Source organism: Mustela nivalis (genome assembly GCF_964662115.1).
Source record: "Mustela nivalis genome assembly, chromosome: 5".
In the NCBI taxonomy this organism is placed as follows: Eukaryota; Metazoa; Chordata; class Mammalia; order Carnivora; family Mustelidae; genus Mustela; species Mustela nivalis.
In genome coordinates, this window is record NC_139024.1 from 67,651,498 (window position 1) to 67,670,380 (window position 18,883).

The 18,883-nt window shown below is 40.4% G+C and overlaps 1 protein-coding gene and 1 pseudogene across 4 annotated transcripts in view; both read left to right on the plus strand.

Moving 5' to 3' along the window:
* The first annotated feature begins 299 nt into the window (after positions 1 to 299).
* On the plus strand, positions 300 to 9,832 carry LOC309864121 (vascular non-inflammatory molecule 3-like; annotated as a pseudogene). Its single transcript has 8 exons — positions 300 to 501; positions 820 to 942; positions 4,566 to 4,757; positions 6,253 to 6,539; positions 7,128 to 7,141; positions 7,528 to 7,850; positions 9,347 to 9,356; positions 9,627 to 9,832. The product of its transcript is annotated as a vascular non-inflammatory molecule 3-like (transcript).
* Positions 9,833 to 11,721: 1,889 nt separating this feature from the next.
* Positions 11,722 to 18,883, plus strand: part of LOC309865213 (pantetheinase) — a 47,228-nt gene continuing 40,066 nt past the window's right edge. For all 3 annotated transcript variants that reach the window (XM_082731434.1, XM_082731433.1, XM_082731437.1), the window contains exon 1: positions 11,722 to 12,248. Coding sequence is in view for 2 of the 3 variants with exons in the window: in XM_082731433.1 (XP_082587559.1) it covers positions 12,130 to 12,248 (119 nt within the window). In the remaining variant the exon portion in view is untranslated. The remainder of the gene's footprint in view (positions 12,249 to 18,883) is intronic.

The following is an 18,883-nucleotide window of genomic DNA, read 5'->3' on the forward strand; positions in this document are numbered from 1 at the left end:
AGAGTTTAAGAGTTTTTTGGATTGGGGTGGACTCATCTGATCAGCTCATTATGAGTTGTACTTTGAGAGCAGAATGAACCTCTGAATCAGTGTCAGCAATAGCACTGCATACCTGGGTCAATCCAAATATGTACTTTCAGCTGTCCGTTTTCTTGTGCAACGTTCTTTCTTAATGTGTTGTGTAATGTATTTGTGAGAAAATACGAATAGCTGGTAGCAAGAGGGCTTTACCCTGAAAGTTTCTTCGGTGATACCACATATGAGGATCTGAGCTTATGGAAGGTCTCTAAATTTTAACTATGATTATGTCATATTTTCCAAAATATGTGGCAATATTTGCCCTCTATCCTGAGTGTGGGTGCGCTGGACACTTTTACAGCTGCAGTCTATGAATGTGCTGTTATATTACCAAACAGAACAGCAACACCAGCTCCAAAAGAAGAAGCTTCGCTCCTGATGAACAAGAACATAGATGTTTTGGAGAAAGTAGTTAGGGTGTCTGTGTGGCTCAGTTGGTTAAGCGACTGCCTTCAGCTCAGGTCATGATCCTGGAGTGCCAAGATCAAGTCCCACATTGGGCTCAGCAGGAATTTTGCTTCTCTCTCTGACCCTCCCCCTTTCATGCTTTCTGTCTCTCATTTTCTCAAATAAATAAAATCTCAAAAAAAAAATAATAAACTGGCCACCAGACAGATATTATGCCCTTGCTTATGGTCGTTGGGGTACTGTAAAGGAAACTTGAAACTTGGAAAAAGTGTGGGTATTTCGGATTTATGAAGAAACTTTTTTGCTGTCACTTGTTTTGAACAGGGTGCATAGATCACTGTTACTCCAGAAGATGGAATTTATGCCTGGGTCTTCACAAGAGAGACCATTTACCCCTATCTGGAAGATATCCCAGACCCTGACGTGAACTGGATTCCATGTAGCAATTCCCCAGAGGTAATGTCATTACCCTTTGATTTTTGAACCCAAACTTGTGATACTGTAAAATACATATAACAAATCCATTAAGCTTGACTAGTTTTCTTGCTGGTAATCAATCTACGGCTCTGGACTTACAAGCCTCTAATGCCTCATAATATGTACCATCTGGCATGACGTGAGACGATGATGCTTGGTTGGTTATTTATTATCGTCTTCTTAATGAACAGTAGGTGCATATAGAGTTTTTATAATGTGCTTAATTGGGTTTCAATAAAATGAAAAAGTTGTAATATCTGGGACCTCTGATCCCAGATAAAGGAAGTTCACCCATAAACACTTGCCTCCTTTGCAGGAATGGTAAAAAAGATAAATGAGCTTATGTTTCCAAAGAGCTTCAAAGCTCTGTCACTATCATGTGCAATGTGATCAGTAGAGTGAGTGGGAATTGTGAGACCACAGCCCACCACCTCCTAGTTGAGTGATGTTTGGCAGATACCTATGCACTTGACCTCTCGGTTTCTTTATCCATAAAATGGAGATAGTAGACAAGACTGTCAAGTGAAGTAATACACATAGAATCTAAACACTGTTGTGCTGTCACCAATATCAGCTGTCACTGTTACCTCTTTTTAACAAAAAGAACTGGATCTGCACATCTTTGTTTTCTTGTCTGAGAGATGTAAGTAATTATTAATAGCTGTAGTTTCAGCATGACTTTCTTAGGAAAAATCTGTATAAAACTTAAAAAGGATCGAAGAAGTTACTGTAGGTGTATTTACTTTGTTAAATAGTTCATATGTAATTCCTTCAACAGGCAAAATCTATGCATTATAAAGTAATTTAATTTGCAGATTAAATTAGCAAACCTATACACATCTGCTCAGAACTATATCTGTTGAGCACACACACACAAAAGGAACGTCTTTAATAATTTTGACATTTGAAATTGACTGGGCAGTCAAGTCCAATGCTGCAACATGGGAGCTCTACTGTGTGAGTCAGTCTCGCCCCAGGATTTTCATCTTTGGAAAAATATTCTCTGAGTGTTGCAAGGTCTGTGTTTACAGGAACCAGGTAACTATAATCCAATGTTTATTTGGTTATAAGTTTTTTTTTTCCAGAGCAGGAAGGACTCATTATTTGCAATAATTCAAGAAGCTGATACTAAAATTCACTCTATTTTCCTGGGCTAATAAAACTGACTTTCCTAGGGCAAAGATGTCCCGAAGCCTAGTAATTAATCTCAGATGAATTATTTTAAGTTGGGAAGGTAGGTGACCAATGAAATTTTAACTTATTAGCGTCTTGCAGACATTTATTCAAATGGTAAGCTTTCAACTCTGAGTTATAAAAGAAGAAATCCAATATTTAATATAATTGTAATATTGGTTAAAAAAAGCCACCATTTCTTCCCTACTAATATTTATCTCTAAGGGAGATATTAGAGGGCCACATGCCCATCCCTGTGTATTTAAATACTATCATTTAGAATATTGACATGTCCTATACATCCTTGAGCTTTACCCTTGAGAAACTAACAGGAGAAATACCTTAATTATTTATCAGAAAAAAAGAAAGAAAGAAAGACATGTGGTAGTTTTATTGAAGGTCTTAGTGAATGTCAGCATTAACAGTATTGCCCTGTTTTTCCTAAGGGCGGGAAAGAAAAGAAATGGTCTGAAGCATTAGTCATAAATCTGTCCTTTGTATTTAAAGATTAGCTCAACATGAACTGTAGAGGAGCTGAGAGATGATGGAGAGAACCCAATGGCTTCTAAAGGCAGTGAACCCATCAGTTTCCTGGGTTGTCTTCTTGTAGTTACAGAATCCATATTGGCCATTATTTTTTTATTGAGTACCTACTTGGTTCCAGGAACTGTACCTGGTACACTATACATATTATCCCATTCAATATATGTGGCAGGTGTAACTATTTCCCTTTTATTATTTTTTTTAAGATTTTATTTACTTATTTGACAGAGAGAGATCACAAGTAGGCAGAGAGGCAGGCAGAGAGAGAGAGGAGGAAGCAGGCTCCCTGCTGAGCAGAGAGCCGGATGTGGGACTCGATCCCAGCACCCTGAGATCATGACCCGAGGCGAAGGCAGCGGCTTAACCCACTGAGCCACCCAGGCACCCACTATTTCCCTTTTAAATATCAGGGGAAGAAAGGAGGCTTAAGGTCTCATATTTATAATTAGCATGGCAGAAATTCAAGCACAGGTAATTTCCATTTGAGTCCTGTAACTTAATAGACTCTGAGTGCCTGGATGTGCCATATTATATTTGAAATTACCAGTGACCAGTGAATCCACTCCTTTGACAGAATGCTCTGGATGCTAAATTTTTTATTTTTTTCTGCATATCTGTCTCTATAACTTTAATCTTTCTTCTGCCTTTATTTTATGTTCATACATATGATTCAGTCCTTCAGATTAGAGCCTTTCAGATATTGGAAACCACCTATCATTCCACCCATTTCATCACCTCACTCCCTTATTTCTCAGATAATGCCCCCAGTGTGGATGGATTTGACACTTCTTTGAGAAGCAATTTCATAGTATGTATTTATTTTGGGGCTTCTCATGAGCACCCTCTAGGGCAGGAAGGAAGCTTTTATGTTGTACTGACAGAAGAGGAAACTGAGCCAGCATAATGAAGCCCTTTTCTTTCTCTTTTCCTCCCTCCCTTCCTTCCTTTCTACCTCCCTTCCTTCCTGAAATATTTTGAGTACATCATGCTGCGTTTGCTCTCTATGGAATATAATTGACATAATATTTATTGAGTCCTAGTAAAACTATGACTTGAATTATAAAAAAGATCCTCCTCATTAGAAGAGTATGTTGGGTGCCTGGGTGGCTCAGTCCATTGAGCATCTGATTCTTGGTTTCCGCTCAGGTCATCATCTTGTGGTCATGGGATCAAGCCCTGAGTTGGGTTCTGTGCTCAGCAGGGAGTCTGCTTAAGATTTTCTCTCTCATCTCCCTCTGCCCCTCCCCTTTCTCTCTCTCTCAAATAAATAAGTAAAATCTTGAAGGAGGAGGAGGAGGAGGAGAGTGTGTTCTATTTCAACTCCTTCATTTAACCGTCTGGAAGAACTTTATGAGAAAAAGCATTGCTTCTCTTCTTTTTCCTCTTCATCCACCTTCTTTCCTGTGCTTCAGTCTCACATGGCAGTTGAGAGTCTGGTACACTAAAATAGATTAGCTTTTAGGGGGCCTGGGCAAATCAGGTGAAGGAGTGAGAGGTACAGGCTTCCAGCTATGGAGTGAATAAGTCATGGAATAAAGGCACAGCATAGGGGATGTAGTCAGTGGTATGGTGATAGTGGTGTATGGTGCTCAATGCAGCTGCACTGGTGGTGAACACAGCATAGTGTATAGAGTTGTCCCATCATTATTTTCTACACGTAAAACCAATGTAATATTGTGTGTCAATTATACTTCAAAAAATAAACAAAATAAAAGAGATCAGTTTTCATAAAGATGAAGATTATGTTGCTTGTGAAATGTTAGATCTTTTCTGATTAGATTCTTAACCTAGAGCTTGTGTTCTAACTAACAGGCAAATAAAGTGCCATTTTGGAAGATTAGAAATCACTAAAATATAGTAAGCTTGAGGCAATATGTATAAGTTAGGTTTGGCTACACCCCGGTGCAACAAAGTCTCAACTGTCTGGCCAAGGACAACTCTATCTACATTGTAGCAAATACTGGGGCAAGAAGTCATACAGTGCCAGTGACCCTCAGTGTCCTCATGGTGGTTGTTACCAATACAACACTGATGTGGTGTTTGATTCTGAGGGTGGGCTGGTGGCACGCTATCGTAAGGTGAGAATTTCTTCATTTGCTTATCTGTGGTATATGGTATGTATATATACTCTTCTGTTGAATGTGGGTGAAACAACTATAATGAATGAATTTCTTAACTATTATGTTTTAGTTGAACAGGGGTTTTTATTTGCCTTGGTCTCATATAAGGGTTCTGAGTTTGAATTAATTATTAAACAGAATATGGCAGAATATTGAAACAATGGGATAATATTCTCACAGGAATTTTAATAGTCTCTGAGAAAGAAGGCGAAATGTAGATTCATCCATGATTTAATACCAAGATTAGTTTTCTGGCTCAGTTTGTTAATATTTTACTAAGCTGTAGTCAGTCATTCATTCCATTAGGGCTTGTCTTTTCTTCTCTCTCTTTTTAAAATTCAAGTAAGTTCTATGCCCAGAGTGGGGCTTGAACTCATGACCTAGAGATCAAGAGCCATATGCTCTACCAACTGAGCCAGCCAGGTACCCCCATTAGGACAGTTTTTATTGCAACAATAGAAAACTCTAAACAAAATTTACTTAAAAACACTCCATGTAATTTCCTAATGTTATCTGAATAACTGTAAAACATACGAAGGGTGGCTCTAGTTTCAGATGTAGTCTATCCCTCAGAGGCTTTAAAGATGTCAGCCGTTCCTCTAGCTCTCTCAGCCTGTCCTCCAGCTCTTACTCAGGCTGTCTTTTAGAGGCCACATAGTGCCCAACACAGAGCTTACATTCTGTAGCAGCAAAATTGAGAGGAAGAGCGCATTTCTTACTCTTAGAACACTGGCGAAAGGCTCATCACACCATGAGTCCAGTTAGGCTTTCTGCCGTCCTTGAGCTGATCACTGCAGGAGGGAGGATCATCTACCACCCAGACGGAGCAGGGAGGAGTCGGCTATCCTCTCTGAAGGGGAGGACATGTTGCCAGAATATGTGTAAGTACACATTGAGCCTAATCAAGACCTGAGCAAATACTCCTGAGCCCAGGCAAAGTGGAATTTGGGAACCATAATCAAGCTGGGAAAATCACAAATGGCTTACTGCTTAGCAAGGTTTCACTATGACATTGTCTAAATTCAGTTTAAATTTAAATGTACTTCATTTATATAAACTTAGCAGTATCATAGGGGGATATGGCAAAGTTAATCTTACTAACAAGAATTAGACTTCACACTGCCAGTGCTGTTGGTATTTAAAGAATATACCAATAAAAAATCTGAAATTTGTAAGGTTCAAAATTTCAACCTGTGATGTTAAGACAGAAATACTCACTTTTTGAATATCATTTGTAGATATGATTTCATTCGTTAGTTGAGGGAAACTGGTTTTTGATCAATATCATGGTAATAAAACTCACAGTGGTGGCTGGGTGTGATGCCTACAAATCTTTTGTGTAATTGTTTTAAATATGTACATCAGCATGAAGGGGAAAAACTTTATGGATACAGAGCACCTCTATTTGGCAGTTTTCTTACTAATTTTCCCCTTCTTTGCTTTTTGTTAACAGTACAATCTTTTTGCACCTGAAATTCAATTTGATTTCTCCAAGGATCCAGAATTTGTGACTTTTGACCCTCCCTTTGGGAAGTCTGGCATTTTCATCAGCTTTGACCTTTTCCCCATGACCTGGTGTAGTGGTGGTTGATCTTCACGTTGACAGCGTTCTCTACCCTGTGGCATGGTACAACATGCTGCGCCTTCTCTTAGCTGTTCCCTTCCACTCTGCATGGGCCAGAGCCATGAGATTCAACCTCCTTGCTGCGAATACCCATAACACCATTGTGCACGTGACAGGTAGTTCACACCCATCCCGAACCCGCTGGCCATTACAGTCTCAGGAAATCTTCACTGATTTTCAATCCACATTTTTCTTTAATAATGCTTTTATGAGCTTTAATGTCACAAAATTAATAATAGCGTGGATTTCTGTACTGACATTATTTAAAGAACATTATCCCTGAGTACAGAAGGGGGTGGATGTTATTATCTCAATTTCATATGAGGGAAAATTGGAATTAAAGAGAAGTCAAGGGGTGCCTGGGTGGCTCAGATGATAAGGCATCTGTGTTTTGGCTCAGGTCATGATCCCAGGGTCCCTGGATGGAGCCCCGTATCGGGCTCCCTGGGAGCCTGCTTCTCCCGGTGCCTCAGCCTCTCTCTCTCTCTCTCTCTCTCTCTGTCTGTCATAAATAAATAAATAAAATATTTAAAAAAAAGAAAAGTCAAGTGACATAAACAAAAGGAAACAAAACAACACAAAAAACCAAGGCCAGATTTAAAGAACTTTGCAACAAGCATCCATTAGTCATATTGAAATATATCTTGTTGAGGTGATAAAATTTATTTAAACTTAAGCAGATCTTTAGAATTTATCCTTCATAGCATCTGCGTTCGAGGTAAGGCAGGCTCCTCTCTTGACTGCTTGGTTACTTGTTGATTCAGTGGAAGAAACTTAACCACAAATAAATTAAGACAGGTCGGTGGGGAGCTAAAATTATTCTTTGTATTTGGGGAGTTTTCTAATTGTTAAGTTGGCTGAAAAGGAAGTAGTTTACATAAAAAAGACAAGCCACCCAAGTCAATTGATAATTTCAGATCATTATGGGGGGTGCAGAGTCAAATTGGAACTATGCCAGTGTAACAAGCTATCTCCTTGATTATCCTGAAAGTGCTTACGGCTTGATATAGTTGTACCTATTTTCTAATGAAAATGATTCCATTTGTTTGAGACCATGCAAAATTTGGAACCAGTATTTGTGTGACTTTACGTTCACTTCTGTAGGGAGTGGAATCTGCTCATGGGAAGTGGTCCAAGGGAACAGAGAGTTGGCCTGCTGACTTCAGTATTGAAGTCCAGCTTCCAAATGAACCCACCTACCCAGAGGCTGTGGACTGGAGTGCTTATGCCAGAAGCTTCAAGCCTTTCTTGTCCCAGCAGTCAGATTTTCCGGGAATGACTTATTTTGGTGAGCTCACCTTCACTGAGCTTAAGAGAAACAAGGGACATTACACAGTTTGTCAGAAAGTCCTGTGTTGTCACTTAACTTACAAGATGTCTGAGAAGTGAACACATGAGATGTATGTATTAGGGGCTGTTGATGGACTGCACATGAAGATCAATATTACTTGAGGGAAAAAATGCTTCAGTGTATTAGAATAGATATTTTTATTTATTAGTTTTTTCTTTTTCTTTTTTTTTTTTTAACTAGACCATCACTGCATTTCTTTAAAAATTGTGCTGGATTCAATTAGTTGGTATAATGCTAACATTGATTACTGAAGTTTTTCCCCCAGAATGCCTTATTTGTTTAGCTTTAGCAAAAACAGAATTAGTTTTCTTGGCTGCAAAAGAAAACACAAAGCAGATTGATCCATTCTCGGCCATCCAGACTCAGGAAGTTTAAAAGGCTGCAACTTCTCTGCTTTCTTGTTTTGTGTCAGGTGGCTTTAGAGCAGTTGTGTTCCAAATGGTCTTCAACTGGAGTCCAGAATAGGAACTTCATTTCCCATCACAAGGCAGTGCAGTCAAGATGTGTGAATGATTTATAATAGATTGGTTTTAAACAAATATCTTATTAATAATTTCAAATTAGAATTAGAAATCTTACAGGATTTTTTCCCCATCGGTGCCCTGGGATCTCGGTCATGCTGCTTTGAACAAGGAGGAGGTAGACCAGATGGAGTGATGAGCAGCAAAGCAAGGTTTACTGAATGAGAGCAAAGTGATAGTACAAAGCTCCCAAAGAATCAAGGGACCTGAGAGGGTGGGTTGCCACTGGTGTTTCTAAGTGTAGGGGTTTTTATGAACTTGTTGGCAGGCTGTTTTCATCTTATTAACCCTTCCTGCACCTGTCATCCAATCAGATTTTTTGTCACAGGGGAAAGGGTGGAGGGCTCTTTCCAGGGTGGTGTAAAATCCTTTCAAGGGTGGTTTCCTTTTAGGGTGGGTCCCTTCTCCCAGCTTGCCTTCCAACTATCCTTCATCAGAACTCTCTCTCAGGAGGCGTGGGTGGGAGGCATGGGTGGCTCAGTTGGTTAAGCTATAAGTTCCGCTCAGTATCTCTAATTATGAGCAATGGTGCTCTGAATTTTTAAAATCTAGTTTATTGTTTTTCACTTTATTAAAAAAGAGTTAGTCTTGACCCACTGAATTGATTTTAGGATTCACTAATGGCTATGACCTGCAGTCTGAAAAGACTGCTTCAGAGGTGTAGGAAACAAAGGCTGACCACACCAAGATGAGCCATTTTAGCATGAAGATTATTGTGAGATAAAAAGCAATCAAAAGTCCGCAGACTCAGAAAAAGCTCTTTATCTCCCCCACAACTGCCTAAGAAGAATTCAGATAGAAGATCTCCTCTGGGAGAAGATCTATCACTGTAGATAACTCTGACTGTGTTGTAACGTGAATGAAGAGTGACAGATAGGGAGGAACCAAACCCCTCACAAGGCCTATTTGAACAAATTATCTCTGTCCCTTGTTTCTGAGTGGTCCTGCAAACATTTGTTTACCAAATGGTTATTCTTTCTTTTTTTCTTCCTCTGAATTGCATTCCATCTCTTTGAAGTCCTAGACCCCTATGCCCTTCTCCTTACTTCAGAATGACATGTGTACCTCATTTCACCTGACTGCCTTTGGAATTTCCACGTCTGTGTGGATTCCCCATAAGTACAAAATTCAATTAGACTTTCTCCTGTTAATCTGTCTCATGTCAACTCAGTTCTTACTCTGACTAGAAGGACCATGAAGGGGACATGAAAGTCTTCCTCCCTGACAGATGCAACTTAACAAATTTTCCTCTATTCCTTGAGATTGTGTCTCTTCTGGAGAAAATATTTCCAAGATTTCTGACCACTTCTATCTCTCCTTTGCTAACATAGATATGCACATTAATGAAGTGTCAAACCGCCGACCTGAGAACTTGTGGGGAGTCTGTGGGGTCAGCTTTCACCATGTTTGAAGAATTCTCCCTTAGTGGCACATTTGCCACATGTTATGTTTTCCACAGATCATTCTCAGTGGAAGTCAACTTGTTCCTGAGAGACATGATGAAGTAGGAGGAATTCAGGATGATAAATTTCTTTGAGCAGATCGGGTAGACTTGGCATCATGAAAATCTTTGAAATTATGAAGCAGTTTTGTAGTGCCGTGACTCACATTATATGGCAAAACTTTAAAGGCAAGGGGGACCAATAATATGGAAGCAAAGTTGTGGTTCTAGATGTCTTTTTTTTTTTTTTTAAAGATTTTATTTATTTGTCAGAGAGAGAGGGCACAGGCAGGCAGAGGCAGAGGGAGAAGCAGGCTCCATGCTGGACAAGGAGGCAGATGTGGGACTTGATCTCAGGATGCTGGGATCATGACCCGAGCTGAAGCAGCTGTTTAACAGACTGAGCCACCCAGGCATCCCAGTTCTAGATGTCTTTAGGCTGTGATGGAAAATTTGGGGTTCATTTTTCTAAATAAATGTGGGGTTGAGATCCAAGGCAATAGTAGGGATATGGAGAATTATAAAAAGAAATTACTTGTGGATAATGGCAACTAATGTTCTCTTTATTTGTGTGGTGTAGAAGGCCCAAGTTAAATGCACCTATAGCTTGCTTCATGGATATGTTATTTTATGAAGTTGTTATAATAGGAGCAATAATGATACTATTTCATGAGTTAAAAGAATTTTTTAATACATTTTTTTAAACCACCTCTGCCATAGTTTACTTGATGCACTTTCACCCAGCTCGCTCTCTTATTCGACCTTTAAATCTGGCACGTGGGTCTTCTGACACTGAATCCTGTGTGTGTGTTACTATTTTAGTGAGGTTGTTGGAGAAGAGCCTCTGGGCTGGAAACCAAAGCTCTGCATTGGAGTTAATCCTTTGATTTCTTTGATCAGGTTTCAGGAGATGGATGTCCCAGGAGCCAGAGCGGAGCTTCTGTGCCCGTCTGAGTTCGGGTCCTGTATGGGAGAGTGTTTGAGAAGGAGCCTCCGCACTTAGGGCAAGGACCTGGGAGATGATTATGAGCCCCTCCCCCCGGCTCACTTTCAGGATTGCACTGGCAAAGAAAAGGAGAAAAAACAAAACAAAACAAAACAAAAAACCCGCTTCATGTCTGTTTAGAAGAGCTGTCACAAATTGGCCAAAACAACAAACTTAAAATTTAAAAAGCAGTGGATCTGTCTCACGTGTTTGACATTTTACATATTTGATTTAGCACAGACTCATTTGTGGGAGGTGCCTTTATCCTCCATGGAGAGGCGACATAAGTCTGCGTAAGCGTGGGTGTGTATATGTATTTAAATGGAATATGTATTTAAATAGAGGGGCGCCTTAGAAAACTTATGTATTAACTATTCTAATGAATGCAGATGTCTTTCTATCATTTGTCAGCACACCAGGGTGAACACCAAATATGCAGAGGGTAATTGATCCTAGCTGACTAAGACACAGAAAGTTGAAAAACAAGGTCCTCTTGTAATTATGAATAACTTTTTAAACTGGTTAAAAGTGTGGCATTATCTCTTTATTCCACTCTTAAGTTGTACTTGTATGGAAATTAGTTACTTAGAATGGAAATAAAAAAAATAAATTACCTCCTTCAGACCACACCCTGTTCCCTTCTGACATTGTTCTATTGTAAAAGAAAGTCTCACCCTGGATACTCAGATTTGTGGCAGTCTGAGCTAGCCAGGGAGCCTCCATATCAAGGGCCACCCTCTCACCTTTCCCCTAGTCACTGTTGGTGCCTCAGTCCCAGGGTCCTCAGCTCTTTTTCTCTCCATTGGTCACTGATTAACTCTGGGAAGAGATAAACGGGACGGCTGGGGAGCTCTGGGGTTCATGTGGGAGTGGTTGAGGTTCCCTTGGAGGTGGACACACCTTTTTCTCACAAAGGATAGGACGATTGCTCTCCTAGACTTTTTCCAGATGTTTATTTCCATTCCATTTAATTCTTCACAGTTCTGGTAGGCTAGAGATATTCTGGTCAGCAGATATAGCCCTTATCTCTGCTCCCATCAAGTCAGGATTCTCTATCCAGGGGCTATGATACTCAGATCCTAGAAGCCTCGTGCTGGTTCTAGGCTTCTTTCCTCTGTCTTCTAGACTGTTGTCTGGTGGCTACATTGGTACATGACGGTCCCAGCCTCCTCATCACCCGTCGGCACCCCCAGGCACAGCTACTTCCTCTCTCTAGCCCCGGAAACTGCAGAATCACCTGATCCGGATGGTTTCCCAGCTTAATCACCATGACTAAACAACCAAGCTGCCTCTCTGCAACTTATTTGGATCCTTATCTTTTCACACCGCAAGCTTTTTTATTACTTCTAGCTATCTTATCTCCGCCCCTCTCGCCTACCCCTCTCATTTTATTTACTGGGACTTATATATGAAGACCTCTGACACACCACAATCCCCAGAGCAGTGTCTTCCTACATTCTTTCTTTGGAGAGACAAGTCATTCTGGCTTCAACTAGTATTTCTGAGGCAGCAGAGTATAATTCACAGGTGAGCAAAAATAATTTTTAAATTTCTTTTCTCTTTATGGGAGCCAGTTCAAGCCAGAGAATAATGGTTAGGGATAATGTTAAAAAAAAATTAGAAAGTTTTATTAGGTCCTATGGCAAATCTATAGATACACACATAGGTATTTTTCTTACACTGTACCTGACTGTATCAGTTGGATTAATGTCCATAAGGAAGCCGCAAGTGTGCTAGTCATTAAATATTACTAAGTACCAAGAAGTCAGCTGAGTCAATTTAAACATGTTGGCTTCGTTTGATGATTCTTGAATCTGACAGCATTTCGTCTCTTAAAAAGTTCCGTTGAGTTTTCAAAAAGGGAAGGTTTTTGAAGGCAGAGAGGGAGTGAAAAAAGAAATTATTATCAAAACAATGCATTATTTTAGGCAAGGTGGCTCTCCTAAGGAGAACTTAAAGATTAATTCCTGGAGTGGGCACCCGGGGAAATTCTAGGTTGGCTGGTTAAAAAGTCCACATTTTTCTGGGAGAAGCTGAAGCTGCAGTGAGGTTAGACATTAAGTCTTAGTTGATTTAGAATAAACGACTCCATTTTGGGCCTGTTGTGTTTTTAACAATTTAATATCTAGGCATATATATTTATAGCAACCCAGAGGCACATTTCTCATCTTTTACCATACAGAACACACAGTGACTCTCACTCAGTTCTGACAACACAATCCCTATGTGTTTCCCACACCATTAATTGTCCGACACTGGCTGTTGGGGGGGGGGGGTCCTATAATTCAGCTCTGTTCTGACAATGTGTACCTGGAGAGCATGTCAGGTCAAACAGGTGAAGGGTCAGTCCCTCAGTCCCACAAAACTGCCCTCTCCCTACTTTAGATCACAGTTGTGAGCCCAGATTGTGTCACCTGTGCATCTGACTGCCTGGCTATGGAACGGAGGGTCCAAGGACCCCCCTCTTTCAGTTTGGTTAATTTGCTGTAGGGGCTCACAGAACTCACACATTTTACTGACTGGATTACCAGTGTTACTCTTTTTTTTAAAGATTTTATTTATTTATTTGTCAGAGAGAGCGAGAGCGAGCACAGGCAGACAGTGGAAGGCAGAGTCAGAGGGAGAAGCAGGCTCCCTGCGGAGCAAGGAGCCGGATGCGGGACTCGATCCCAGGACGCTGGGACCATGACCTGAGCCGAAGGCAGCTGCCCAACCAACTGAGCCACCCAGGCGTCCCCTGGATTACCAGTGTTAAAAAACAAAAATCGACCTGGTAACTTTGAAGATCTAATTTGTCTTTTTAAATGATCCAGGAATCAGGCAGACAGCATCCCATCTAGCAAGCAGAGGGGAACTCCCCTGAGCTCAACAAGAGACAGGTTTTTTAAAATTATTATTATTATTTTAATATAATTTTTTTTATTTTATTTTTTATTTTTTTTTTAAAGATTTTATTTATTTATTTGAGAGAGATCACAAGCAGACAGAGAGGCAGGCAGAGAGAGAGGAGGAAGCAGGCTCCCTGCTGAGCAGAGAGCCCGACGTGGGGCTCGATCCCAGGACTCCGAGTTCATGACCTGAGCTGAAGGCAGCGGCTTAACCCACTGAGCCACCCAGGCGCCCCATATTTTAATATAATTTTTAAAAAGATTTTTTTTTAAGATTTCATTTATTTATTTGTCAGAGAGAGAGAGAGAGAGAGAGCACAAGCAGAGGCAGAGGGGAGAGGCAGGCTCCCTGCCAAGCAAGCAGCCTGATGTGGGACTTGATCCCAGGATGCTGGGATCATGATCTGAGCCAAAGTCAGCTGCTTAACTGACTGAGCCACCCAGGTGTCCCAAGAGACAGGTTTTTAAAGGCAGGGAAGGGGTATAAAAATAAAGAATGTATTAGCAAGGAATTCATTGTTTAGGCAAGGTTGCCCCCTTAAGGGGGAATAAGAGGGACCTATCAGAAAATGTTCTAGAATTGACCAGGAAATTCTTTGTTGACTGGTGAAAGGTTACATTCGTGGAGGTATTACAATTGCATTTAGGTTAAATGTTTAGTCTTGGTTTATTGACTTGGAGCTTTTACCTAAGTAATGCCATTTTGGGCTGGTGGTTTTCTTTCCAACAATCCCCTCCTTTTGATCAGACTTTCAGTTTAACTGAGAGACAAGATCAAAATTTTAAGGCATGAATGCCACTCATAGCTACTGCTCTGAGAGGTTCTTGAAACTTTTGCTGATCCCTTGTGTGGCTTTCACAGATCATGACCTTTGTCTCTGGGATATTTAGAGGTTATGAATTCAGGTTTATATTTTTTAAATCAGTTATCCTTGGTTCCTTTTCTGATGTGCTGCATTTAAAGCTTTTGAAAGAATATAATGTACCAGGAAGATTATTCTGATTACTACAAGTGAGATAATTCTCATTGTTTGGAGTGGGCTTTGAAGCCGTGGCCCCTAATGCAAAACAAGAATTCTAAGAATTCTTGGGACATTTTTACTACCAAAAGGTGCTTTTATTAAGCATGGCAACAGAACCCATGGGCAGAAGGAGATGCACTTGTGATTGTGACATGTGATTTTGATTACATATTTTGGAGTTGGGAGGCAGTAGAGGTAACAAGTCTCTGAAGGGATTTCTGATGTTAAAGAAGACTTAAAGGATCCTGGAAGTCTGGTTGTTGTCAAGCTAAGGATGCTTTTAGTCTCGGGCAAAATGGCAAAGCGGGCAAAGCGTTAATATTAAGGCAGCTGTGAGTTCCTTGAGGAATGTCACACTCTGCATGCCCAGGTATTTATCAATGGGCTCAAGTGATAGGGAAATTTAATTTTATTTACATTTCCCCTACCTTTGTTCTCCTCCTTGGTCCCTAAGAGCCAATCCAATCAAAAATCAAGTTAAAAAGGGAGACCCCATGGAGGGAGTCACTTTGTTAAGCCAAACAGCTTGCTTTGTGAATTGTATATGATTGATTGAGTTTTAACTTCCCTAGAAGTGTTAATCCGGACTAAAGTTGTATCCAACAGATAACTGAAGGCTATTCTATTATCAAGAACAACTTTGGCCAGAGTGCCTAAGGATCCTAGTTGGGCAGCTGTTGCTTTGCAGTGGTTTCAAGAATTAAGGAGAAGTTCCCCATCACAGCCTTGTTTATATTTATACCCTTGCCCAGGAAGTAGGAACCTGCCCAAAGGAGTGAATCCTGAATCCTGAAAGCCTCCTGGTAGTTCTTTTCTAACTTGATTATGTGAATTCAGGGGAGTCAACCGAGGAGGTGGAGTGGCTCAGATTTCAGGTTCCTAGTGTGAAATAAATAGTTTGCTCTAAATTCAAGAGGTTACTGTAAGGACCTATTTAGAAACTGTCCCTATTCCCCTTCCCCCCAGGGGATTTACTTGGAGACAAGTCCCCGAAACCAGCTTCAGGTAACAAAGCCCAGATACAAAGGTGGGTCAGGCCAGGTGGAGACATCCGATCAGTGGTGGGGGGGGGATGCGTGCTGTCTCCCTGGTTACCAAGGAGTATGGGCCCCGCCCTTTGGGAGCCTTTTGGGCACCAATCCCAATCAAGGTGTAACAGGCTGGTTCAAATGTCTGCTAGGGTAAATTGTAACTCAATTGGTCACCTAGCATCACTCACTGTGTCACTCACTGTGAGTTTCCTCACAGTGTGGAGTTTCCTGTGTGTGTTACAATCTCATTGGCCACCTGTGCGTGGCCAGGCCTGACTGCATGGCCTTTGCCCTTAAAAGCTGTCTGTGAAACAGAGAAGGGTCACCTTCTCTTGTAAGAGGTGCGGCCCCAAACGTTGGGTTAGATTCTTGATGCTTGGCGCGAAATAAAGCTTTGCTTGACCTTCGCTTTGTATCAGTCTCGCTCCTTTAATCACGGACCCATTATTGGGGCATAACGGTTACTCATCTTAGCAATGGCCTGGGGGATAAAGATGAGGATGTAACCTTTCCAGGCCAATGCCAGAGTGAAGGAAGGGAAAAGAAGGGGTTTCAGTGTTCGGTTTAAGTAGGAAGTCTTGATCTGGCTTCTTGGCCAGAGCAGTATACTTCAGTGTCAGCTACTTTTCTTCCTTGTCAGTTTGATTCGGAGGTCTCCAGTGTCTGCACAGGACCAGGTGTCAGGTGGAGTCTTTTTTTACCTGTGCGACATGTACCCAAGGCTGAATACAATCTAGTTTTGCAGCAGTGTTAGTGGTCAGGAACACTTGGTAAGGTTCTTTCCAGAGGGGCTTGAGGTCTTCCTCTTATGATGTGTTCAGAATACTTGGTCACCAAGCCCTAAATTGTGATAAACAAGATCCTTTGAAATGGCACCTGGGAAGGCTTCTCCAACCCATTGATGACAAGCTTGAGCATAAGGCATTAGAGACTTACAGTAGTGGTCATCTAGCATGAGACAAGGGATCAGCAGGAGGTTATATTTGATAGAATTCCAGGTCGGCAAGGTTTTCATTAAGGCCTATATGATTGACCCAGTGAAGTGGGTGCTTTGATCACTGGAGATTATAGGAGATACATTAAGTGGGAATCACATTTTTTAGTAGGTCCCCTCCCATTGTGAGAGCATCGGTCTTCTGGTAGAAAAAGGCTTCAACCCATCTGGAAAAACATGCATACAGTAACAAGGACATACTGATAACCCATACTTAGTGACAATTGAATGAGGTCTAGCTGCAGGTAGGTGTTCAAAGGGTCTACAGCGAGGAGGTTTGAGGACACTGGAGACAAAAATCAGTTTTTCCGGATTATGGATCTGACAAATGTTACTGGCAGACTGGTTGTTTTGTTTTGTTTTCAGTTTTATAGACATTTCTCCACGAATGGCTATAACTCAAGTCATCATCTTAAATGCCTTACCGTGGATAAAGGAATGCAAAAATCAGAAAAGAGGGTTTTCAAGGAGCTGGGAAAAAGCAAGCAGCCACCTTGGGTTTCCCATAGCCCCGTCTATTCATTTAATTTACAGTCATTGTTTACCCATCTTATTTTCTCCAATTAAGGAGCAGACTATTGCCACGTATAAGGAGATCAGGTTGGCAAAAGCCTGGCAGCGAGGAGCCATTTTTGTAGAAGCAGAATGGACCTCATCTGGGTGTATTATAATCATTATAGATTCTGTTGCTGCTGCATTTCAATGGAAGTCAGCTGATCACATATTCAGAGTTCCAAAGATTCCTTTTTCACAAAATTTCTACAATTTTTTTTACACTCTGATTTTGTCCTAAGTTTTCCCTCTTTAAATAGCCAGGCTCACTTTAGTAGGACAAAATTACTTTGTTTTTCCTTAACAAAAATGCTATCTCTATTCATCATAATTTTTTTCTTAAAAAATGCATCTTACTTTCTTTGCATATAAACTTACTTTCCCTTATTATTTCCAGTGGTCTAATAAATTATTACATTTACTAGAATTTTTAAGTCTTAGAAATCTCAATTTCTAGTAAAAATTAAGTAGTAAATGAACTGTCCCTTTAACCACAATTCTTTAGATTTGCAAATTTATGAATATATCTCATAATATTTAGAAGCATATGCCTTTTTAAATCTTCCAGTATAGCGCAAACAGTTCCAGATATCTTTTAGTTTCTCTGTAATTAGAAGCCAAAAATAGATAAGACTAAGTTTAGTAATCAATGTTTTAGTATTTTGTAACAGGATTTTTTTCTGTTGGTGCCCCTGGTTCTTGGTCACACCACTTCGCCGAATGAAGAGGTAGACTAGACAGAGTGGTGGGCAGCAAAGCAAGATTTATTGAGCTGTAGCAAAGTGGTAGCACAAGGCTCCTGAGGAGAGAAGGGACCTGAGAGAGTTGCCACCAGAGTTTCTTTTTTTTTTTTTGCTTGTTTTTAATTTTTTTTATTTATTTGAGAGTGAAACAGTGAGAGAGGAACATAAACACAGAGAGTGTGGGAGGGAGAAACAGGCTTCCTACTAGCCAGGGAACCCCACTGTGGGGCTGGATCCCAGAACTGGGACCATGATCTGATAGCAGATGCATAACAACTGAGCCACCCAGACTGGAGTTTCTGCTTCTAGGGGTTTTTATGGGCTTGTTGTCAGACTGTTTTAATCTGATTAACCCTCCCTGTATCTGTCATCCAGTCAGGTTTTTGTCACATGGAAAGGGTGGAGGTCTCCCGACAGGGTATAAAATCCTTTCAAGGGTGGTTTCCTCTTAGGGCGGGGGGCCATTTGTTCCTGCCTGTTCTCCTTCATCAGTTTTACTTGGAAGTGATCTAGATATTAAACGAATTTAACTTAACTCATCATTTAACCTAACTCTGCAAGATTTTAAGGTTTTAGGTTACCAGTAGGATTTGAGAAAACAATTTAAAGGGTTACCTAAAATTTTCTTACTTATGTCTATTAAATTAACTTGCTATTAACAATTATGCTTAGATTACTCAAAAACTAGTCAGTCATTCTTCCAAGCTATTTTTCTTTTGAATAGTCTGTAAAAGAGATAACATTGACTTATGACTTTTAAGTAAATGCAGGTAGAATAAAAGTTTCAGTTTTATTGCTGATAACTCTAAAGACATGTCTATTTTAATTAAACCAATAATCTTAAACAAACTTTAAAATTGAATCTTTTTCCAGATCATATGAACTTAAAAAAACCATTTGGGTTAGTTTCTTTTTGATAGGTTTAGAATGGT